General features: G+C 33.4%; 1 protein-coding gene across 1 annotated transcript; it reads left to right on the forward strand.

Annotated features, from left to right (window-relative positions):
* Positions 1-26417, forward strand: LOC114326581 (glucose dehydrogenase [FAD, quinone]-like). The gene is made up of 6 exons (XM_050662356.1): positions 1-83; positions 10805-10935; positions 12730-12945; positions 23164-24006; positions 24845-25182; positions 26091-26417. The coding sequence occupies exons 1-6, from the start codon at positions 1-3 to the stop codon at positions 26388-26390; spliced, it is 1911 nt and encodes a 636-aa protein (XP_050518313.1). The 3' UTR covers positions 26391-26417.

The following is a 26417-nucleotide window of genomic DNA, read 5'->3' on the forward strand; positions in this document are numbered from 1 at the left end:
ATGGGGAAGGTTAAAAAGGGACAAAAGGCAAAAATTATGATGGATGTATTAATAGGAGATGTTTTAAAACATAGAATATCTATGTAGGTGCGAAAAATGGCAGCAAAATAGCAATCAAAGTAGAACAAAACAATTAAAAGGAAACACAATAATCAAATTCATAGACAAAATTGAAACATTCTAATATAGAACACTGGTCCAGATGAATTACCTAGCGATCTGAGAAAGTTGGTCAACGAGAAAAACCTGGACATAATAGTAGAACTGTTCAACGCTATCTATACTACGGGAATCATCCCATAGAGAAATGTTGACATCAGCATTTGTGTGTTTGCCAAAGAAAGTGAATGCCAAAGAATGCAGTGACTACCGAACCATAAGCTTAATGGCACATACCTTGAAAATTCTGCTGAAAATTATCCACGCCAGAATGCACTCTAAACTAGAGCTGGATATTAGTGACACTCAATATGGGTTCCGCAATGGTTATGGGTACCAGAGAGGCATTATTCTCCTTCAACGTGCTGACACAGAGATGTTTGGATGTTAAACGTCCTCTTTACGTCTGTTTTATAGACTACAGTAAAGCGTTTGATAAAGTAAAATATGATCGACTCATGGAAATTCTGAAAACTAAAAACCTAGATGAAAGAGATTTAAGACTAATAACACACCACTATTACAATCAGCGAGCAATAGTAAGAATTGAAAAAGAAACATCTGAAGAAATGGAAATATAGATAGGAGTCCGGCAAGGCTGCATACTATCACCTCTATTATTTAACGCTCATTCTGAAAAGGTAATGAGAAACTCTGGAAGATGAAACAGTCGGCATAAGAGTAAATGGGGTCTTAGTTAACAACATCAGATATGCAGATGATACAGTAATAATAGCCGATAGTTTACAACCTGCAAAGACTCATGAGTAAAATAGTAAGGTGTAGTAGGGAGTACGGACTCTCTCTCAATATGAAAAAGACGAAGTTTATGAAAATTAGCAAAAACAACCATAATACTAACGAAATCTTGATAGTAGAGGGCCAGCAGATCGAAAGAGTAAAAAAGTACACTTACCTAGGAACACTTTTAACGGAAAATAATGACTACACTGCAGAAATCAAAGTCAGAATCGAAAAGGCACGTTCTAATTTTATGAAAATGAAAAAGGTCGTATGTTCCAGGTGTACTATACTATGGAGTGGAATCATGGACGTTAAATGTAGAGACGATGAGACGACTTAACTCCTTTGAAATGTGGACCTATAGAAGAATTATGAGGGTTTCCTGGGTAGATAGAATTACGAACAACGGAGTACTAAGAAGAATAGGTAAAGAGAAGAAAGTTGAACTTACAATTAAAGAAAGAAAACTACAGTATCTCGGATATGTGATATGGGGCGCGAAGTATGGCTCCTGCGACTCATAATGCAAGGAAAGATAGATGACAGAAGAAACATCGAAATAAGGCGCATTTCAAGGCTGAAGAACCTCCTAAAATGGTTTGGATGCAGCTCAAAACTTAGAGCTACTGCCTCAAAAATTAAAATAGCTATTATGATTGCCAACCTTCGTAGCGGAGGTGACACCTGAAGAAGAAGAATATAGAACGTAAAGAAGACAACCACATAATCTTATTTAAATAGTTTCTCAATAACAATAACTGATTAATATGAAGCAATTAGTTATAGAGGGTATTAAATAATCATGTCAAGATAACCACTAATTTTTTTACCATGACATGAGAATTTCAGACCTGATTGTCACTTTTAAAGTCGAATAGCTACGATAATAATGCTCAGTTAAAAAAATCAAAGAAATACTAGAACACAATTCAGTAGCGTGTACTTTTATGTTGTCGAAAAGGATTATTTTAACTTTAATAGGGAAAAGGAAGAAACTCAGCTAAAAATCATCCATAATAGAATACACGCTAAGCTGGAGATAAATATTAGTAATGACCGACTTTAGTCCAGAAAGCCACTGCGCATCCGCTAGGAAAAATATTCTAGTTCGGATTTTTTGCACAATCTTACTCAAAAAGGACCCCTTTTAACAAATTTGCACGTTGCCAGGACCAAAAGTTGGTCAAAAATTTTGTAAACGTTTTTTTTGTTTTTTCCTAAAATTTTTTTTTTGCATGGAACAAAATTTTTTTAGGTTTTTTGGATCATTCCAAACAGAAAAGGTCTTTAGTGACTTTTCTCTAAAGTTGATAGTTTTTGACATATAAGCGATTAAAAATTGAAAAATTACGAAATCGGCTATTTTTAACCCTCAAAATCAATGTGAAAAACTGAAAATTTGAATGTTGCCGAGGTAGGTAGATATTCTTTAAACATCGATTGATGAAATCCCGAAGAGTTTTTTGCAATACAATATTCAAAACTCCTTTGTTTTTAATTGTTAATCAAGCGTGCGCGACACTATTTTCTACCGTTGCATGTGTATGCAGTATGGTGCAAATGAAAGGAATAAATTCGTTATTTCGTAAACCGGCGACTTTAAGGGAAAATCCCGAAACAGGTCGATTTTTATTTTTAAGTTACGATATTGTGACATATATGGTATACTAGTGACGTCATCCATCTGAGCGTGATGACGTAATCGATGATTTTTTTAAATGAGAATAGGGGTCGTGTGCTAGCTCATTTGAAAGGTTCTTCAATTCTCTATTCAGTAATATAAACATTTACATAATTATTTATACAGGGTGTCCAATAAATTTGCCAAATGATTTAATTTAATAAAAAATTTTTGGACACCCTGTATAAATAATTATGGACAGGTTTATATTACTCAATAGAGAATTGAAGAACCTTTCAAATAAGCCAGCACACGACCCATATTCTCATTTAAAAAAATCATCGATTACGTCATCACGCCGAGATGGATGACGTCACTAGTATACTATATATGCCACAATATCATAACTTAAAAATAAAAACCGACCTGTTTTGGGATTTTTCCTTAAAGTCACCGGTTTACGAAATAACGAATTTATTCCTTTCATTTGCACCATACTGTATACACATGCAACGGTGGAACATAGTGTCGCGCACGCTTGATTGGCAATTAAAAAACAAAGGGGTTTTTGATATTGTATTGCAAAAAACTCTTCGGGATTTCATCAATCGATGTTTAAAGAATATCTACCTACCTTGGCAACATTCAAATTTTCAGTTTTTCACATAGTTTTTGAGGGTTAAAAATGGCCGATTTCGCAATTTTTCAATTTTTAATCGCTTATATGTCAAAAACTATTAACTTTAGAGAAAAGTCACTAAAGACCTTTTCTGTTTAGAATGATCCGAAAAACCTAAAAAAAATTTGTTCCATGCAAAAAAAAAATAATTTTAGGAAAAAAACAAAAAAAAAACGTTTAAAAAATTTTTGACCAACTTTTGGTCCTGGCAACATGCAAATTTGTTAAAAGGGGTCCTTTTTGAGTAAGATTGTGCAAAAAATCCGAATTAGAATATTTTTCCTAGTGGATGCGCAGTGGCTTTCTGGACTATAATATATTCTTTTAATCACTTATTTGCACGGTTACAGATACATACATACGTATCTTGAAAGATTAGCAATGAACTATATACTGTCAGAACTACATACTGTCAGTGTGCGCAGGCGCGCGGATCATGTACAATTTTACCCTCAATCGATTCGCCGCTAAAGAAGAATATCTTCAAAAATAATCGATTACGTCATCACACTCAGATGGATGACGTCACTAGTATAACATATATGTCAAAAAATCATAATTTAAAAATAAAAAATCGACTTGTTTCAGGATTTTTCCTTATAGTCGCCAATTTACGAAATAACGAATTTATTCCTTTCATTTGTATCATACTGTATATTACTTCACCTAGATTGCGGCCCGCAAACTGTGGCAATAGCTACTATGTGGCCCAGGGAAAAAAAGGTTGAGTATCGCTGGTCTAGGTGATCCGCAATCGCACTGTGGATTTTCCGCGCGACCCCATTTGAACAGAGAATCAGCACATTTACCATGTCTGGTACGTATGCGATTAAGCCTCGCCCAGGTGGACTGGGGCAGATTTGATCCGATAAAACGTTGAGCTGGGGTGGATATCTGAATATAGTCTGCTTCTATTGTTGGCATTTATCTTGTTTAACATTGCCAATGTATATCATAAGTATCGCCAATTTTTCGGGCAGTTCTGATTGGAGGATTTCTAGATCTCAGTCTCTGGTGTTCTTTTGTGATGTGTGGTATATCTAGATGGATTGGTAATTGTACGTTGGCTATAATTTTCTGGTACCCTCTCATTAATGCTGCTGTACGGCGTAGATCTGGTAGATAAATATTGCTCAAAATGGGGAGCTATCTCACTGGGGTTGACTTGAGATTATTCTCATGGTTTGATTAAGTTGGACATCGATTTTTTTTGTATGTGCACTATTTATCCATACTAGTGCACAATATTCTGCCACTGAAAAAACCAAAGCTAAAGCAGAGGTCTGGAGTGTATCTGCAAAAGCACCCCAAGTTGTTCCAGCAAATTTTGTTATTATGTATTATTGTGTATCATTTTGTCAATCAAAGATAGAATAAAAATTTAATTTTTTTAATATAACGCGGGCACATAAATTTGATACACCCTGTATATTGATTTGTAACTATTTATTAGAAGTTAGCTTTTACGCAGTGGGTTTATCCTTAATGAGTTTTTCCCTGAAGAATTAAAGACATTTGTAAATACAGTGAAGTGAAAAGACAATTTATTTCGGATTATAATTTTAAAAAGATTGTTTTGTTACGGGAAAGGCAAAATCCACAGGTAATTGTAATTATTCGTTTTTAGAAAAATAAGGTAGAGAAATTTGGAATTTTAAGTCCTTTTGTTTAAGCCCAAGAATATTTGTAGAATTCCCGAAAAGTAATTATGATGAGTAGGAGTATTTGTTTAAAGAATGCATGGGTTTTTTCGAATGAAAAAAGAGAAATGTTTCTGATTGGCTTGGCAATTTGGAATGGGGAGAGAGAAGTTTGAATGTTCAGACAGTTTGGAAAAGGAGATTATTATGTGACCGGCATCCGATAAGAGCAGTCAAAAGTTTTCGTGAGTAGTTCAGAAGCAAGTACTAGTGGTTGTTTGATTCTTCACTATTGTTTGATAGTGGAGAGTAGCTGAAAAGTGGAACGAGAGACAAATCAAATTGAGAAGAAATACCTCTTTGATTCTGTAAAGTCCAAGAGAGTAAGTTACAAGAACTATAGTTATTAAAATTATTTGTGACACCAAGTAAAAAAGATACTTGGGTCTCAGGAGATTATTATTGTGAGAAAGAGAGGAGAGAGTTTTGGAGTTTATTGAACGAGTACTGGTCAAAAGAGGCCTGGCTCGTGTTTTGGAGAAATAGTTTCTGGTATGCTGCAGCTGCAGGATTGATGATGAGAACGGAGAGGGCTTTGATTGGTAGCCTAACATAATCAACAAGGAAGAGCTGTTTGGGTCAAGAGAAGACATCATTGTGTGTGAATCAAAAAGGTCAGTCAATAACTTATGTGATAGATTTTCTTTATAATCAGAAGTTAATTTTTTTTGCGTAAAAGCATATGAATTAAGATTCCAACATTTCAAAAATTTAATAGGAAGTATAAGTAGTTTTGCGAATACCTAAATTTGTTTGTTTAGCTTGTTTTATTAATGGTATCAAGAACAAACCGATAAATATTTGTTGAATTAAAATTAATTTATGTGGTAAAAGTTTCATTGGGACAGTTATGCCCACAGGATTTTATTGATAAATTTTCAGAGTATTACATTTTGATAATAAAAGATATCTGTATGTGCTTATTTATGGTATTTCTATTTATTTCCCTTTCCTCTTTTATCCCGATAAGGATCAACTAAGAGATACTGAAGCCACGAGAAAGGATAAGTATAACCTAAGATAATTTAGTTATTTTTTTTATGACAAAAAGGCACCCTGAGAGTTTTCTTAATTTTTTATGTATGATTTGCGACAATTGAATTATTAATTAAATAAATACTAATTAATATAAAAGTAAGAGAAAGCAGATCATAACAGTATATTGTTTCTTGTTCTCAGTTTACCAGTTATAAATATGATGACTTTTGAAAGTTAGTATTTGAAAGTTAGTATAGCCTGCACGTTGATTCGACAGTTGAAAGAGACAGGTTTCAGTTTTGCTTGTGTTGGACCTAAAGATATAAGAAATCAAATCCTTTTTCCACTCTTTATCTTCGCCACTGTCTCTTCTACCTATAACAATCCATGGTCTTTCTTGTGATAAATCCGCCAAACCGCATCTAAAATGAATTGCAAGTAACTGCATTAAAGAACTACGATAAGAGCAAAACTTGCATATTCGTTATAATGTGCAAGACAATTGCAGCCGTTTTTGTTTTGGTCGTTTTAAAAGTTTTATTGATTGAAGTGACCGCAGATTGGTTTGGTGATTTTAACGATTTTACACATTGGGGTAGCGAATTTCAGGAATTTGACGACTTCCATGATTGGGATAGTTTTTTCGGTAATGTTTTTCTACATTTTTTATTTTTTCATAATTTCTAATTTTTTATTTTTGCCAAGATTGTTATTTTCGATAATTATTTGGAATAATTTTTTTGGTAAAGTTTTCCTATTTGTTTTTGTTTTTTCGTCTTATTTTGTTCTATACTGATTATGGTTTAGGAAATCGACAGAATTTCTTCTTTTCCTTCATTCCAGAATTTATATTTATGTTTTTTCATGCAGCGTCTTTTATTTTTTCTTCTTTCGTTTTGTAATTTTGTATTTGTTCAATCGCTTTTCATCCATTTTTATTCTAAAACAAATTTATTTTATGTTTCTGTCAACATATCCTCTACAAATACGTTCAAGGTACTTCTTATGGTACTCAATTCTTCTTAGATTATTAACACGTTGAATAATTTTTTCTCTATTTGAACTAAACTTACGTGCATAGAAATCGGCCCACTTAAAAATTTGGTTATTTTTGATATCTCTATTTCCTAAACTTGTTGGTCGATTTAAGTGATTTTTTTAGTATGTTATAGACTGATTCTTTAACAATATCGCTGTAATAATATTGTTGCTAAACAGGTAAATTTTTATTGTATCCCGGGACGGGATTATTGTACGAATCAAACTGTGTTTTTTCTCAAAGTTCGCATCACGCTGTGGAATATTCTAGGATTTATAAAATACTGAAATTAAAACCCAACTATAGCCTCAGGATTTCTTAAAATTCTGTTTTTTGATTCTTTCGTTTATGTTGAATAATAAAAAAGTTAGGCACTTTAACAACTAGACATGTTCTTCATCAATACACGGTGTTTCTAAAAAGTGGGACAAACTTTAAGGGATAATTCTGCATGGAAAAATAATGACAGTTTGCTTTATAAACTTATGTTTGCAAATGTTTCGTTTACGAGATACGGGATGTTAAATTTTTTCTTACAAACTGACGATTTATTTATTGCTCTAAAACCACTTAAAATATGTCAATGAAATTTGGTAAGCTTTAAGAGATAGTTATTGCCGATTTTTTGACATAAAATTAAGAATTTAATATTCACCATTGGTGCGCCTACGGGTAATATGACCGATCATATTACCCGTATGTACGCTAATGGTCAATATAAAAATCTTAATTGTATGTCAAAAAATGTTCACTAACTACGTCTTAAAACGGACCAAATTTCATTTGCATATCTCAACGGGTTTTAAAGCAATAAATAAATCGTCGGTTTGTAAGAAAAAATTCAACACACCGTATCTCGAAAACGAAGCATTCGCTGACATATGTTTATAAAACAAAATCATTTAATGACAAAGGTCATTATTTTCCATGCAGAATTATCCCTTAAAGTTTGCCATGTTTATTTAAAAACACCCTGTATTGCCGAAAAATAAGGCTAGTTGTTAAAGTACCTAACTTTTTTATTATCCAACATAAGGGGATGAATCAAAAAACAGAATGTTACGAAAACCTGTGGCTATAGTTGGGTTTTAATTTCAGTATTTTATAAATCCTAGAATATTCCACAGCGTGATGCGAACTTTGAGAAAAAAACACAGTTTGATTCGTACTCCCGGTATACAATAAAAATTTACCTGTTTAGCAACAATATTATTACAGCGATATTGCTAAAGAATCAGGCTATAACATACTAAAAAAATCACTTAAATCGGCCAACAGGTTTAGGAAATATGAGGCATCAAAAGTGACCAAATTTTTAAGTGGGCCGATTTCTATGCACGTAAGTTTATTATTTTTTGTTGCTCTTATCTTGTTCATTGTATTAATATAAATCCTGCTAAAATAATAAATAAAATCATATCGAATCTGTAATATAAATCCCTTTTTTTTCAGACAACTCAAATGATTTTCTGAAGTTCCAAGATCTTGACATAAAAAAGTAAGTTACATTATAGAGATAATACATAGTACGTATGTATATATATTAAATCTAAAAACCTATAGTTAAGATTAATATTATTAGAGGCTGTATCTTCAGTTCTGTGAGCTATTATGGGTTTTTCTCCCAGATAGGTGGCTAACCTCACCATAGGAACCCTCCTCCATTATCCGGGCTTGGGACGGGCAGTGTCATGAGCTACTCGATCCACCCATCAGACGACCCAGGTGGAGTTCAGAAAGTTTCAGAGAGTTAGAAAAAACAATAGTGGGGAAAACAAGAAGAGACAAAGTAAGAAATACAGACATTAGAGAGTAAGCAAAATTTAAGATGGGGAACCATGTAAGACGAATGGATGAGAACAGACTCCCAAAAATTGCCCTAGAAAACAACCCGCCCGTTTCACCCCCGGAAGACCACCTAAAAGATGGAGGGATAGTTGGCAATCTACCTCCCAGGAAATTAACCAAAAGCAACTTCAGAATTAAACAGATCGAAAGATCTCCAAGAAGTAAAAGAAGAAGAAGAATATTATTAGAAAAATTAATATCAAACTCACCTGGCTTCCAGGTTGAACCGCACCGAATTTGATTACACCGAGCTTTCGATTTCCTCTCCAAAGTCTTCATCAGGGTTCCCACAGTCTAAGTCTCCACAGATTACTTCACTTGTACAGTGTTCACTGTTAACTGCAAGTAATTAGGCAACAACAGAACGGCCTTTTTACTGCTATTACTACTGCATACTACTGTGCGCAGTGGAAAATTTACTAAGGGGTCCTATTTTGGCCTCTTGGACTCTTTGAGTCTATCTAATTTGAGCATGCCTGTTTCTCAATATGCCTCTTGTAAGTTATCGTTCCATCGTTTTCGTGGCCTTCCCACTGATAATTTTCCTATTGGGCAACCCTCTCTCACCTTTTTTACTCCTCTATTTATTGACATTTGGCTTGTATGATAGTTCTATTTTTCTTCTTCTTCTTTTATATAGGCAGTACTGCCTGTTTTTCTTCAACGGTGCCTTTCATTCTGCCCCTAAGTTGTCATTCCATCTTTTCCTTGGGCGTCCTATACTTCTTCTGCTTAACGGTGACTTGTTCCTGGCTATTATTACTATCCTTGATTCAGACATTCTGCTTATGTGCTCAATCCACTCTTCTTTTCTGTTCTTTACCCAGGTATTTATATTGTCTACCCCACATATGCGTCTGATTTCCTCACTTCTTACCCTATCCTGTAGTCCTTTTCCAGCAATCCTTCTTAAGATCTTCATTTCGTTGGTTTCCAGATGTCTTCGTGTTTTGCTTGTATCTGGTCTTGTTTCTGCCGTGTAAGTCATAACTGGCCTAATAACTGACTTATATATTCGGGCCTTTGTTTCCAATCTTAGGTGTTTGTTTTTCCAAATTGTGTCGTTTAGGTATCCGGCCGTTCTACTGGCTTTAATTATTTGGTCTTTTACCTCTTCTTCGATATTGTTGTCGGCTGATAGATTAATTCCCAGATATTTGAAAGTCATTACTTGTTGTATAATTTGATTGTCTAACTCCAATTTGCATCTTATTGGTTCTTTGGCAATTACTAAGCTTTTTGTTTTTTGGGCTGATATTTTCATATTCATTTCTTTTGCGTTAATTTTGAACTCGTGCAATAATCTTTGTAGGTCGTCTTCGCACTCTGCTACTAACACGGTGTCATCAGCGGAACTGAGTATTTTTATCTCTCTATTGCCCATTTTGTACCCTCCTTTTTTCTTCACTTGTTTTATTATTGCATCCAACATTATGTTAAACAGTAGAGGGCTTAGTGAATCTCCTTGCCTGATTCATGTGTTTGTTTCTATGGGTTCTGTTATTATTCCATTGACTTTCATTTCTATTTTATTTCTTACATATATGTTTTCTATCAGTTTTATGATATCCAGTGTTAAATTTTTGTCACATAGTAGGTGTATCACATCCTTTAATTGGATTCTATCAAACGCTTTCTCTAGGTCTATGAAACAGAAAAAGGCTGGTTTGTTATATTCTAATGATTTCTCCGCTATTTGCCTTATCACAAAAACTACATTGTTACATGATCTTCCACTTATAAATACTTATTGTTCATCCTATATATTTATGCACGCCATTATTCTACTCTTAACATAGTTCTATTCTACTCTTCCATTTCTTAGTCCTTGATGTTTTCCACCTTGCATCTTCGTAAGATATATTTAGAATTATAAAATTTTGTAAAAAAATTCTGGAACGTTTTCACATGTTTTTACTGGGATCTGCATTTTTCGTCCAGCACATGCTCCAGATCTAAATAGTACTTTTGATACCAATCACATTTGAAAAATGCCCTTGTAATATGTAACATTTTGTATTTAAATTTAATTTTAGGTTTCCAAGTAAGAATGATGAAGATATAGATTTTTTGGCAAATTTAATAACGGATGTTCGAAATCAAGGACAGACTTATCAGTTACCTACAAGTGCAGAAGAATATAGGTCGTACGATAATTTTTTCAAAGGTAATTAATACATACAATACTTTTTGAGCCCTATCATACTTTTCATATCATATTTATTTCACTATTATCTATACTTGCGTAGTCTCTGATTTTCAATCAATACTGTGCATCATTTCTTCTCCTTTTTCCTTTGATTATTCGATAGGGTGGAATAGGATAGGGGATACGGTAGGAAAAGACCACATAGCAATACAGAAATACCTAATTACACAGAACTATAAATTTGGAGCAATATTCACCATCAACTATCTAGGGATCATAATGGGAAAAACCAGAAGAGGGAATATGAAATTAACAGGAACACTTACTGAAACGACCAAATTCAGACACCACTATGGCTAAGGTGTAGAGGAAACCTAGAAGAAGATCGCTGGATCACGTAGAAGAAAACGGGAACAAAAACAGGAAAATCCGAAAAGGAGAGAGCAGACGAAAAATTCCGAAAGGCAAGAAAGTAAATATATGGAATGAATAGAAACAGGTACTGAGACAAAAACGTACAGATATGCCGAGAAGAATAACCTACTGGATACGACTATGACCAAGGTATAGAGGAAGGTTTATAAGATGGCTGGATCACATAGAAGAAGATATAAGAGATATAAGAGCAATGCGAGAATGACATTCTATAATTATACTTTACAGAGAAGGGTCACGACAGTAGAAAAAACGCACAATGAATTATAAGTTAAAAATCCACGAGGAAAAAGTTTTCCTGTAGTTGGCTGTATACCATATATTACAAAAATGATAAAATCCTTTATAAAAGGTATATTTGTTAAAATCCCTAAAAAGGGCTACATCAAAGAACTAGTTTTCGATCGGATGACAGATCATCATCAGTGCTTACCTAAAATGTGTATAGCCTGATAAGATACCTAATGCAAAGTTTTTAAAATTTTGACTACGGTTTTAAAAAGTTATACGTTATACTCACGTGAATCTAACATGCTAACTACCAAAATACAAAAATATCTGGGTTAAAACCCTTTACAATTGATCCGTCATGGAAACATAGATGAATAGTGTGAACTTAAACATGGATGTCTAAAATATCCAATGTATTATGCTCTAGGTACCATTGAGCTCGAGATTGACTTGTTCACATGATGACTATATGCTAGCAAGTGGCAGTGACAGCGGAAATTCTGAACAATGACATGACAGAAATGACAGTTCCACAGGAAGTTAAAAATTTCTGTGTTAATTATGTAGAATATATTGTAAGGCTTGTTAAATAGAGAACAGTAACTGCAATCACCCCACTGCGATAAATAATCAATTAAAATGAAAATAAACTTGATGTTATAGTTAGAATGTTTTCAATGAGGGTGGTATACAAACCACATTACACTTAAAATCGAAACTGAAATCGATATTGAACCCTCTTGTAATTACGCCTGGGGTTTAGAAAAGCAATTTTATGTTGATTTCAAGTTATCGATTTTATTTGAATAGTTGGTAGTTGTTGGAGTTTGTGTATGTTCAAGAAAAGATCACAGTATGGGTGACAGAAGTGTAAAAATGTCTAATAATCTAGGGGGATATATAAAACAAGCTCAGACTTAGGCGACTAATTCCCAAGGACCCCGCAGGCTACCCGTAACTCTAAGGGTTTGAAAAACAAACCGTCATAAGAATTATAATTGATAAATAGGAATAATCTACCTTACCTCAGAATAAAATTTTTAAAACCTGCTGGTATTAGTCATAATCCACAAATATTAAAAGGCTTTAATTCTGACGATGTAAATTTTGATGTTAATTTATTTATCAATGTTTTTGTCTTTTTAGATATCGGCTATTTCGACTTCATCATAATTGGAGCAGGGGCAGCTGGCAGCCTGGTAGCCAACAGATTGTCTGAAGTTGAAGACTGGAAAATACTGCTTATAGAAGCCGGTGGATACGGAAACAACATCACAGACATTCCTAACATGTACTTCGAAGTAGAATATACAGATTACAATTGGGGATTTGTTAGCGTTCCACAAAAAACCGCTTGCTTAGGTGAGAAAACTGTTTTATGGCTTTTTAATCGTAGAAAACTTACTAAATAATAACAATTTAAATAATAATAATGTAAATAATTATCTGTGGGAGTTTTTTGTCAGTTCTTCTATAAGGCGCGGCCCCCTGCGCCGAACAAAGGGGAGCAGGGTTACCTGCCGTGGAGCAAAAATTAATACCTGCTAGTAGGTATGAAATGCACACCCATGAGAATGGAGTTTAGTAGTTTATGTTTAGGGTCGCTGCCTGGGGATCGCCAGGGCTCGTCTGGAGCTAGCGCTGGATGTGACAGCATGCTGATGACAAAGTGTTGAGGAGGCTGGCCTCTGTCATACAATCAGCTACAGCCCAACAACAGCAACAGCACCAAGAGCTGCACTCACTGAAGGTGCTACGCTGGAACATCAGCCGGCGCTCACTTAAGTATGACGACCGAGGCAGCTCATGAAATGGACTGTGTCCATGAGCGAAAACATTTTGCGCTTCTATTACAAGGTGATCAACCTCGATCAACATATGCTGGGCTATAGACAACACCTGTATGCGGAATTTTGCGTAGAGTACCCAGAAATTCAAGTATCTGAACTTTTAAAATAATTATCTGCAATTAGGACCTTAGAGTACACTTAAAAGTAAGAGCTCTGAGATACCACGTGCTTTCCATACTGAAATGTGGAATTGAAAGCTGGACATTAAAGCAAGATCACATAAATAAGCTACAGTCATTTGAAATGTGGTGTTACAGAAGGATGCTTAGAATAGTATGGACACAGAAGAAAACGAACACGCACGTATTGCGGGAAATGGCAAAGAATAAGAAATAATAATCTCAATAAAAATAAGAAAGTTACAATATCTTGGACACGTAATGAGGGGGCAGCAATATGGGAAAGATAACGAAGGGAAAGATAAGAGAAGAAGGAAAGAAAAAATATTAGATTTGTTGTAAAAGGTATATTTTAAAATACCCTGAATAAGGGTCACATTAAAAAAACGTTTTCAGATTAAGGAATCCATCATCAGTGTTTCTAAAAGCCAAAAAATAGCATGTTAATATAATAGTTTAAGGATGTTGCAGATATGCCTGGATATTACCCAGGGCAACACAGGACTCTTCCCACGGGTAAAGTGTTGCCCTGGGTAATATCTAGGCATATCTGCAACATCCTTAAACTATTATATTAACATGTAACACAACATAATTGTTCACATTTAAACGGTTTTTATCCAAACATTTTGGTGGCTCAGGCGTGCTATTTTTTGGCTTTTAGAAACATTGATGATGGATTTCTTAATCCGAAAACGTTTTATTTTAATGTGACCCTTATTTAGGGTTTTTTAAAATATACCTTTTGCAAAGGATCCTGTATTTTATTGTGATTTATGGTATACAGCCAGCTACAGGAAGTTTATTTTCCTCGTGGAGAAGGAAAGAGTATAGGAAGAAGGAGAGTGTAATGGTTAAAAAAATTAAGAGACTGGTTTAAATACAGTTACATAGAACTCTTTAGAACAGCGTCAACAGTAGATAGAGTAAAGATACTGATGATGATATTCAATCTCCGATTGAGAGACAGCACTTAAAGAAGAAGGATATGGAAACTACGTCACAGACATTCCTAATACGTACTTCGAAGTAGAATGCACAAATTACAAGGTACTATCATAGTATGCGGTCTACCCTGAGGGTGCGGTCTACCTCTGCATATAGCTTTATTATAGTGTGTCTACCGGTCGCTATCTGAAAATTTCTAAAGGATTTGGGGAAAATAATGAAATGCAAGAAAAATATTTATTCGCAAGCAATAAACATTTGGAACAAAATAAATGTAAAATGAAAGAGGACTCTAATAATTAACAAAATAAATGCACCCCAAAAAAAAATATACATGTGTATCCGTATTATCTGTAAAATGATATAGCATAATATTAAAGAAAAAAATCATGCATCTTAATTTAGATGAAAAAGCAGTCAATGATTCTAGCCGAAAATGTCATGCAGGCTCCCTAACCAAGAATTAAAAAAATACCCTAACACGGGCTGTTCCCCATTATAAGAATTTTGAACGTGCGAGGGTTTTCTCGTGCGGTAGTTTTGACGCGCTTGTCCTTTTTACACAATAAGAATTGAGTCGCACGAAGATATTTTGATATTTTGCTGTGTTCTTTGGTATATTATTTTTATTTAAACTTTGTGGCTGAGGTAGGTACATGATACGATGTCTGATATGTATCATGAATGACGATGTATCATTACAAATGGGTATTTTTTGTCCATACTTTTGTCCTAATGTACTGTAATGCGTATTTAATTAATTTGCAATTTCTATTTTGTCAGTTATTATTTCTTATGTTTTTAATTAAACGTCTTAATTTGTTTTTATAATCGTTGTTCTATTAAGTTATTTGTGGGATATTGGATTAGCTCATACAATATATGTAATAAACTATTCTAAATAGGAAAGAAGCCACAATTTAGAATAATTTATTACAAAAATGAGCGCTGTTTCACATTATAAGAATTGACGCATGACGACATTCCAATGGTAGCTCATGTAATCATATGAGCCTTTCTCACTAGACAGTGGTTGGAACGTTCGGTGAAGTCGCCGTGTTTATGTCGTCCCTTGCTACTACAACAGACGACAGCCTTTACGCATCCAGTAGCATAGGAGACTTAATGCATCCTTTCATATGGTACTGTCGTTCGGTCGCACGAAGGTAGTTTCTTAGGTTGTTTGGTATATTATTTTCATTTACACTTTGTGGCTGTTTGAAGTAGGTGCATATATTTTATATTATAATGTCTCAGATTGATAGTGAAATATTAATAACATTAATTGAAGCGAGACCTGTTCTTTGGGACAAAACAATAGAAATATATAAAGATAAAAACTTGACGAGAAATGCTTGGAATGGTGTATGCCGTGCACTTAACAGTGAATTGGACGCAATAGGTGATAAAGAAAAAAACACATTTGGTAAGTAGTAAGTACAGCAAAATTAATTATATGTTACTGATAACAACAGTAACTAAAACTGCTATAATAATAAACTTTATTTTACATAGTTGCAATTAACGTTGAGTATAGAGGGTGTTCCATCAATATATGAGTGAATATAAAAATATATAAATCGTATCTTTTTGCGTTCATAGGATGGACCCAATGAATTCGGTTCCTCTTATTTCTCTTTCTCTTCGAAAATAAAGTAACCAAAACGCTATAATTTGATTTCGCCCCATTTAATATAACTATACCTTTTATTCTACGAAATTATATTCAGTTTTATAGGGTAAACGACTCGGTGAAGACTGGAGTAGAGCGGCCGTCACGTCTTGTGTGAAATTATCTAAAGACAACATTATGAGGGGAAAACATTTAAAAACGAGTGGATGACGGTGGGTCTTTTAAATTCTGTACATGAAAAACATAGATTGTAATGTTGTTTTGAACATTTTTGTAATAAACTATTCTAAATGGGAAATAAGCCACAATTTAACTAAAAAAATGATTTTATTAACATTTCGACGCCCAAATCGGATGTCGAAACGTTAATAAAATCATGTTTTAGTTAAATTGTGGCTTATTTCCCATTTAGAATAGTTTATTACATATATTGTATGAGCTACTTAGATGAGCTAATCCAAGATCCCACAAATAACTTAGGAGAACAACGATTATAAAAACAAATTATATTATAATTTAAGGTTATAAAAAAAGACTTTTAATTAAAAACATAAGAAATAATAACTGACAAAATAGAAATTTCAAATTAATTAAATACGCATTACAGTACATTAGGAATTAGGACAAAAGTATGGACAAAAAATACCCATTTGTAATGATATATCGTCATGATACGTATCAGACATCGTATCATGTACCTAGCTCAGCCACAAAGTATAAATAAAAATAATATACCAACCAACACAGCAAAATATCTTCGTGCGACTCAATTCTTATTGCGTGAATAGGACAAATACGTCAAAATTATCGCACGAGAAAACCCTCGCACGTTCAAAATTCTTATAATATGAAACAGCCCTACTGTCTGACTTCCATTAAATGTCTGAGAAACAGGTCCTCTTCCCTGCATAGTCAAAGAAGAATATGGCAGGTCTTCTTAGCAACAAACATTTTGCCTATAAACGGTTTGTTGCCTTTCATTTTTCGTTTGTATCCCTCGGTAGATCGCAAGCTATATGAGAAACGCGTAGGTAGACCGGATACCATAGTGATAGTGACATCAATTAAAATTTTGGGGTTTTCACAAAAAACCGCTTGTTAGATGAGAAAAATTATGTATGCCTTTTTAATCGTAGAAAACTTTCTAATCAATCTTTATTTACTTTTTTATGTGATGGGTTTTTCTAGCAGTTAAAATTTACCAATTTCTTTGAATATTAATTCAAAAGTTTATATTTATGCGATGTTAAGTGTTACCTACGTATGCACATATTTAATAATTCATAATACACTTATAGATTTTAACGACAAAATAATTAATATTTACCTATATTAATTTGATATTTGTTTGACCTTGTATTTGTACTATGCTTTATTTGACAACTATAAAAGAAATTTTTATAAGATTTTGTATATTTACTCATAACGTTAAAAAGTTTACTAGAATTTTCTTTGTTAAATCGATTTTTATTTTGTTAAACTATGTACATAATGTATTTATTTTTCCTGCTTTATTTTTCCAATTGGAGTCCTTCTATATATTTTTCAACATGCTTCCTCCTGGTTTTTGGCCTACCTTTCTTCTTCATTCCTCCTATTCTTTTGGGTAATCTCGGCTTTGGCATCCTTCTAGTGATGTTGATATTGTTTGTTCTAACAAACAGTCAAACTAGTCAGAAACCGTCAGCAAACAGCTGGTCAGTGAGAAAACATAATACAGTCACCAGTGCTATCCCCTCTACTTGCGCTGGTCCACTATTCGCTGATGGTTTCAAACCGTTTGAAACTGATGTTAGAACAAACCTTATAGTTGCTTTCGAGTATTCGTTACAAATCGTTACTTTTGTATAAAGTAATCATTTACACATTTACAGTATTCGTTACTTTGATTACTATGATTACTTTTGTTATTTTTGTATTTGAGTATCGGTAATCATACCGAAAATCGTATTTCTCAGTAGTTAGGTATTTTGTATAAAGTAATTTACAGTTACAGTATTCGTTACTTTGATTACTATGATTACTTTTGTATTTGAGTACCGGTAATCATATCGAGAATCGTATTTCTCAGTAGGTAGGTATTTTCTATAGGTATTCCGATATAATAACGACCTTCACCGATCTGTTTAAGGGATAAAAATGATATAATTACTATGATTACTTTTGTTACTTTTTTATTTGAGTACCGGTAATCATATCGAGAATCTTATTTCTCAGTAGGTAGGTATTTTGTATAGGTATTCCGATATAACAACGACCTTGACCGATCTGTTTAAGGGATAAAATGATTTAATTACTATGATTACTTTTGTATTTGAGTACCGATAATCATATTGAGAATCGTATTTCTCAGTAGGTAGGTATTTTTTATAAGTATTCCGATATAATAACGACCTTCACGAAGTACCAAGTAATCAAAGTAATAAAAGTAGATACAATAGTCGTTACTCACTCTAATACGATTGGTGTGAAGTAACGAAGTAATCAGAGTAATCAAAGTAATCAAAGTAGATACAATAGTCGTTACTCGCTCTGATACGATTGGTACGAAGTAACGAAGTAATCAGAGTAATCAAAGTAACGATTTGCCTCTCTGTATAGTAATCGTTACTTTCGGTATTCACTAGATCCTTCCATCCCAGTTTTTGTGATTTTATTATTCCTACAATATTCGGTTCTCCATATTATCTTCTCTATTTCGGTATTTGGTACGTATGCAGCATGTTTCTTCCTCTGCTATTATTATGCTTTTTTTCAGATTTTCCCAATTTTCCTCTATATTTTTGTTTCTTTCTATGGCTTCTAACATGCTATCTATTTTCTCCTGGTATATATTTTCTGCATCTTTCCTCTTTTGTTTTTCTGTTTTTTCCTTCTTTTCTTTTGTTTTTAATCTCATGATTATCAAGTAGTGGCCGGTTCCAATCTCTGCTTTTCTTTTTACTTTTGTGTCTTGTACTCTACTCCATTTATTCGCGCTCACCAGAAAATAATTAATTGTTGATTTTTCGTTATGTTTTCTGCTACTATATTTGTGTATGTAGCGTGTTTTTTATGAGCAGTTTGTTCTCTCTACATATTTCTTTAAGTCTTTTCCCCATTTTTAACTATCTCTTCGCCTTCCTTTCCCATGCATTCCTCTGGTACTTTGTTGTTATTTCCAACTCTCCCATCTGTCGCCCATTATAATTTACTTACTATTATTTTCCGCATTAACAATCTCTATTTGTAGCTCTTCAAAAAAATGTCTTTCTCTTATTTTATTGCGTTTCCGTTTTCGTAATACAATAATACAATATCTTTAAGCCTATTTGGTACGATTATTAGTCCCACTCCTTCTTTTGCCCTCCCTTTTGTGTCTACTCCAGACTAAAGTTGCCAGTATCCTTTATGTATTTTCTTTAAGCCTTTTCCTTTTACTATGGTTTTAGTAATTCCCAGTATTTCTATTTTTTGGCTTATTAATTTCTCAACCGTTCCTTCTGCCTTCTTTTCCCCACTACTCCTCACGTTCTATGTTTCTAATTTGCTTTTGTTTTTGTCATTCCAAATTTTTGTCTCTATTCATCGCTTTGTTCGTCATTGTATTTGGTTTTTTTTTTTGAGTGAATTTGATGGCCTTGGCCGAGCCAATTAGCCAGACATTTTGTTATTTTAAAAACAAACAAATTTGATTTTTGAATCAGAGGAATTTTTTCTGTATTTCTAACTCTAAATACATAACATTATTATCTACAATTATTGTATTTGGTTCCTTTCCTTTATTTCCTTTTAGTTTTTTTCCTGGGTTTATTCCTCTTTGGACCATTTTTGTTATTATTGTAATCCTATTTTTACCCTTTTTCATTTATCTCCATCTCTCTATATCCTATCTTCGTAGTAATTATTCTTCTTCTAATGGCGGCACAACCCTTTGTGAGTCTTGGCCTGCTTAACAATGTTCTTGCATTTTGCCCTGTCGGATACTTTCCTTCGCCACTGCCTTCCTCTTGTTCTATTTCCTTGGCGCATCCATATCTGGATTACTTTTACAGCTTAGTTATGTGTCATTCGGCGGGTGTAATTTCCTCACCAAAATAATCTTATACCTGAGTTTGGAAGGGTATGTCATAATCCGACAGGTATTTTCCTCACCAAAACTGAAATGGTTGTTTCAGGTAGATTTTACTAAAAGGCATTCAAGGAAATTATTTATCTACTTTAAAATTACAGTAGATACCTATAATAATTAATTAATTAGTTTTATAATATTTTATTTTTAGTCATAATTGGAATTTTGACAAAAATGGCATGTTTAATAGAAAGTAATCACGGTATTTGAAAATTTTATTTTTTATAAGGTGAAAGTTTTAGAAAGTGAAGAAGTGTTCTGGAGGCAATAAAATAACTTTTAGTGCGAAATTGAATACTATTGGGGCAAATTTTACAATAACTAGAAGTAGCCTACAACATAATCATGAACCAGATCTGCAGAAGATAGATCGAAAAATTGTTTCTAACTTTTGTAAACGTAAAGCCGAAGAGAATATACTGAAAAACCGCCAAAAATCATTCGCCAAGAGCTTGCAGCTAATTTGCCTGAAACAATTACTACGATTGATGTCTGTTACATAAGAAAAAATATATATAATTATCGACGAAAATGATGTCTGGTCGAATTTCTTCCAATATTTATGAGGTTCAAGAATTTGTGAAGAGCTGTGCTCAAAAAACAACCAAGGAGTAAAATTTTCTCTTTATAAACTGTGTCAAAAGTAAGATAACTGTATTTAGTTGTGAATGTGAAACAAATATAAGATTTTTAGCAACATTGAATTTTATACAGAGAGGGGCAAAATTATGGAATATATTAATTTTCTCTAAAATGGACGATTTTGGAGAAAAACCCCGAACCACGTCAATTTTTATTTTTAAATCACAATTTTTTGGCATATCTATATTTCATATTAGTGACGTCATCAATCAATCAATCAATCAATAATTACATTAATGTTTATATTACTAAATAGAGAATATAACACCATTTCAAATAAGCTACCACACGACTCCTATTCCCATTTAAAAAAATCATTGATTACGTGATCTCACACAGTTAGATGACGTTACTACTATGAAAATATAGGCCAAAAAATTGTAATTTAAAAATAAAAATCGACCTATTTCGGGGTTTTTCTCCAAAATCGTCCGTTTTAGAGAAAATTAATTTATTCCATAATTTTGCCCCTCTCGTATATTATATGTATGGCACAAACATATTATTTGCAATTATTCACTATTCATGGGCCAATTAATGGGCATTATATTTCTTTATTATACTGTTTACTGTCAAACAAAAAAAAACAGAAACTTAAAACAATCTTTTCTATTTGTTAAAATCAGAAATTTTTAAAGCTCTCTAAATTGAGTTTAATCCTAGTAAAGTTTTTGTAGATTTTGAAAAGGCTATATTTATACATAATGCAAGCATTCAAATGTGTCCAAACACTGAAATACATGATTAATGATTTCACCTAAGTACACCAAACTTGGTATAGAAAATTCAGTCTCTTGATTTAACATCAGAATATACAAATGATTCTGAAGTAGGCTCAAACATACTTTTGGCCTTACATTATATAAAACCGGAAGACGTATCAGATTGTTTTGTGTTTGATTTAATGTCATGCAAACTATAAAATGAATTTTTTTTATTATAGTCCGTTCTTTAACGGTAAAATATTGCAAAACCTCTAAATTTTAAAGAACCGCTTGGATTGACATAAAATTTGGCATACACATAGCTATCAAGTCAAAGAAAAAAAGTGATATTGTGCCGATATGTGCTTTTGCCCCGGGGGTGGTTTTCACCCCCTCTTGGGGGTGAAAAAATATTCGGCCAAAGTAAGTCAGGAAATGGATAAACTGGATAATTTTAAGTAACTTTTGTTCTATAGAGTTTTTTCACTAAGTCAATACTTTTCGAGTTAATTTACAGTGAATATGTTCATTTTTTCAACAAAATAACCACGCTTTTAGACGGTTTTTCGCAAATAACTCAAATAGTAAGTATTTTGTAAAAAAAAATATTCTAAGCAAAAATATAGCCTGTAACAAACTAAAAGAAATGGTGTATATATCACGTCTCTATACCTAGTAGGAGCAGAGTTATAGGTAATGAAAAATAGGTTCATATTCGTCAAATTCCAAATGCAATATTTTAACGTGAAATAACAAAAAAATGAAGCACTTTTCGGGGAAAACTCATTACAGTTTATTTAAAGTGTTTAAAAAAGCTTCATTTTTGTTTATAAAAAAAAATTCTAGCATCAAAAGTAAACAAGTTACGCTCAAAATAAAGTTAGTCCCCTTTTGTTTTGGTAAAAAAATCGAGAAAAGCATCCCCTAATTATTATCTTAAATGAACTTAATCGTTACGACTTCACAAGTTTCTTGACTCGTGCATGTATTGTTTATATGATCTGTAAGTTTCATCGGTTCAAAGTGCTTATTATTGAAAGGGCTGTAGTTAAAAGGGGTTGAACGAGTCACTGATCACAAATGTATGCAAATTTAGAAACACCAAATCTTAATCAATTTTTGTCTAACAGAAAAACAACAAAATACATGATATTCAGAAAAGCAACGCTGACTTTTTTTATTTTTCAAGATTTTTGGTATCTCTAACAATTTTTAAGTTATTTTGAAAAAAAGCATATTTTTCAAAATTAAAATTTTTTAAAAATTTACTTTAAAACCTTTTCCAATATAAGCACTTTGAATCGATGAAACTTACAAATCATATAAACACAACATAAGTAAAATAATTTGTGGAGCGGTAACGATTAATTTCATTTAAGTTGCTAATTAGGGGTGGTCTTCCCGATTTTTTATAGATAGATATTATTAGATTTATCTAACAGTATCTGCGCTTTGCATTAGTTCATTCAGCTCGTAGTTTATTTTAAATGAACTACAGTGTTACATAGTAGTGTACTAGAAATGATTATTTTATCCAAATAACTGTTTAACCTAAACTTCTCTTGTTCTACAGGCATGGTTAATCAAACATGTGCAATGGCACGAGGTCGTGGAATAGGAGGTACTACATTAGTGAACGGCTTGGTCTACTCCAGAGGATCAAGTCTAGACTTCGATAGGTGGGCCCATGAAGTAGGTGATCCTAGGTGGTCATACCAAAACGTTTTACCGGTGTTTAAAAGAACAGAGAAGTTTAACCACAGAGACAAACGAGCACCAGTGAACAAACCAATCCACGGGTATCAAGGATTGCTCAATGTAGAATACCATTTGCCCAGGAGTCCACAATTAGATGCTTGGTTAGAAGCCCACAAAGAACTAGGTTTACCAATAAGCGATTACAATGCTGGTACAGGACTGGGAGCTTCACCTGCTCAAATTAATACTCGAAATGGACGAACTGAAGACGCTGGCACTGCTTTTGTACTACCTGCTCTTAAAAGAAAGAACTTGCATGTTTTAACTTACAGTTATGCCACGAGAATTCTTATAGATGAATACAAAGTAGCTAGAGGTGTTACTTTTACTCACAAAGGCAAACATTTCATTGCCAAAGCATCCAAAGAAGTCATAATTAGTGCTGGGACATTCCAAACTCCACAGCTCCTTATGTTGTCAGGGATTGGTCCTAAAAACCATTTAAATGCTTTGAAGATACCAGTGATTCAAGACTTAGCTGTGGGGAGTACTCTTCGAGATCATGCTTGTTTTTATGGCTTGACTTTTAGTACCAATTACACTGAACCTGTTTTGCCGCTGGAGAAGTATGTTGGACAGTTTTTGAAAGGGGTAGGCGCGTTAGCTGCACCAGGGAATAATCAAGGAGTTGCTTTTTATGAATCACAATATACCAAAGGTAAATGTTTTTATAATTTTATTAGTAATACTAATGTGATGGCTTTGGTACTTAGGTACTTATCTAGCCCAGTTATAGCCTATTTTAGACCTGTTGTAAGCTATTCAATACTGTTTTGAGCTAAATAAAACCTATTATAGTCTGTTATATGCTATCCTGATCTATTCTAAATACGTTCTAAGCTATTATAGATTCATTTTAAGCCACCTTATAGTCCTTATACCTGTTCTTTGTATATTACAAGCTATTTTAGGTCAATAGGCTGTTTTAATCTTTCTAAGTTGTTGTAAATAGGTTCTGATCTAACAGACCTATGATAATCTGTTTTTTACCTATTTTAAGCCAATCTATATTATTTTTAAGCTATTTTCCGAGTTATATGCTGTTTTAAAGCTATTTTAAACCTCTTCTAAACTACCATAGATATATTCTAAGCTGTTTTATATTTGTTCCAACCACTTTTAGTTCGATTATAATCTGTTTTGGTATTTTCTAAGACGTTATAATCTATTAGACATGTTAAGTTGTTTTATACCTATTCTAAACTATTCTACATAATTTCTAACCTGTTTTCCAAGTTATAAGCTATTTTAGAGCTATTATAAACCTCTTTTAAGTTTATGTGTATTGTGTATAATATATTCTAAGCTTTTTGTGATCCAATATAAACTGTTTTAGACCGGTTCTAGGCTGTTCTGAACTTTTTTAAACCCATTCTAAGCTATTATAAACTGTTATAGACCTGTCCTGTAGGTCCAGGATCTTTTAGATTAGGCAAATAATAAAATATGTATTGCTTATATGGAGATTATGTGAGTTATACACTTAATATTTGTAGGTACTGGCTATCCAGACATAGAAATAATGTTCATTCCATCAAACGCTACAAATGACCTATCCCAAAGAGCCTTCAGGTTGACCAACCAGACATACGAAGATGTTTGGAAGTACATCGACCGAACCAAATCCTTCGTACTGTACATAGTCTCTCTCCATTCAAATTCTATAGGTACGGTCCGACTAAGAAGCAAGGATCCCTTCGACTATCCACTAATAGACAACAGGTTCTTATCAGATCCAGGGAACAGAGATTTGCGACGAATCTACGAAGGTATCCTCATCATGATGCGCTTAGCCAGAACCAAAGCCATGCGCAGTATTGATACAAAGTTACAGGTATCATATAACTTATATAACTTAATATGACCATATACTTCACATTGGCAGAATTGCCAGTTTTCTGCTCGTCAGCTTAAATATTGTTAATTCAATGTCAGATCGTGACACTTTGCATAATTTGCTGAATGTACAAGGTTACCATAGTTGCAAGGTATCTTACTTACTTACTATACTCCTCTTGATTCCATTTGGAACATAGGGCCTCTACAGTCCCCATTCATCTCTGTTTCTGGCCAGGGCTTTCACCTCTTTCCATGTTAACCCATTGTCTTCTAGCTCTTTGGTAATATTTCTTTTCCAGGATGTCATTGGTCTGTCTTGTTTTCTTTTTCCAGTTAGTTGGTAATCCAGGGCTTATTTGGTTATATCATCTTCATTTTTCCTTAATGTGTGTCCAATAAACTTCCATTTGCGTCTATTTATCGTTTTGGCTATCGGCTCTTGATTAGTTTTTCTCCAAAGTTCCTTGTTACTTATCCGATTTGGCCAATATATTTGCAATATTCGTCTAAGGCATCTATTTATAACTGTTTGAACCTTTTGTATAATCTTTTTCTCTAATTTCCGAGTTTATGCTGCAATATAGCAAAATGCTCTTTACATTTGTATTAGATATCCCATTCTGGGCTTTAGTTGTCCTTCCAACAATTTCTTCTTCTATTCCACCGCTAGCGTCAATTATGCTTCCCTTCCCAGATAGCAAAACTTCTGTATATGTTCTACTTTTTCTCCTTTAATGAAGGAGAAGGACCATATTGGTTGCAAGGTACCACATTGTTTTAATATTTATAAATAGCAAATCCAATACCTTTAATAATTATTTTACCAAGAATTATATTGAAAATAACATCTCTAAGTTATAATTTACTTTGCTGTAATAATACTAATATAATAATACCACACAGGGAGGACCTCTACGAGCTTGTATCCACCATGAATACCAAACCAGGGACTACTGGTTCTGCGCCATACGACAGATGACCATGAATCTTTACCATCCTGTAGGTACAACGCCCATGGGTCCAAATCCTCATCGAGGAGACGTGGTAGACTCCGAATGCAGAGTTCATGGTGTTCAGGGGTTGAGAGTTGTAGATGGAAGCGTCTTTCCTTTTCCTTTAGCAGGGCATCCTATGGCAGCCATTGCTTTGGTGGGAGAAATGGCATCAGACTTTATTAAGAATCAATATTTGTATTATACATAATAGTAAATATATTCACCTAAATCTTCA

The sequence above is a fragment of the Diabrotica virgifera genome, chromosome 9, assembly GCF_917563875.1.
Source record: "Diabrotica virgifera virgifera chromosome 9, PGI_DIABVI_V3a".
NCBI lineage: Eukaryota > Metazoa > Arthropoda > Insecta > Coleoptera > Chrysomelidae > Diabrotica > Diabrotica virgifera.

Bases quoted from the DNA above. Each gene is read 5' to 3' on its own strand.
- LOC114326581 (XM_050662356.1), top strand. From the start codon at position 1: ATGGGGAAGGTTAAAAAGGGACAAAAGGCAAAAATTATGATGGATGTA. The intron at 10,936-12,729 runs GTAATTAATACA...TTGTCTTTTTAG, and splicing joins GTACGATAATTTTTTCAAAG to ATATCGGCTATTTCGACTTC. The intron at 24,007-24,844 runs GTAAATGTTTTT...TAATATTTGTAG, and splicing joins TGAATCACAATATACCAAAG to GTACTGGCTATCCAGACATA.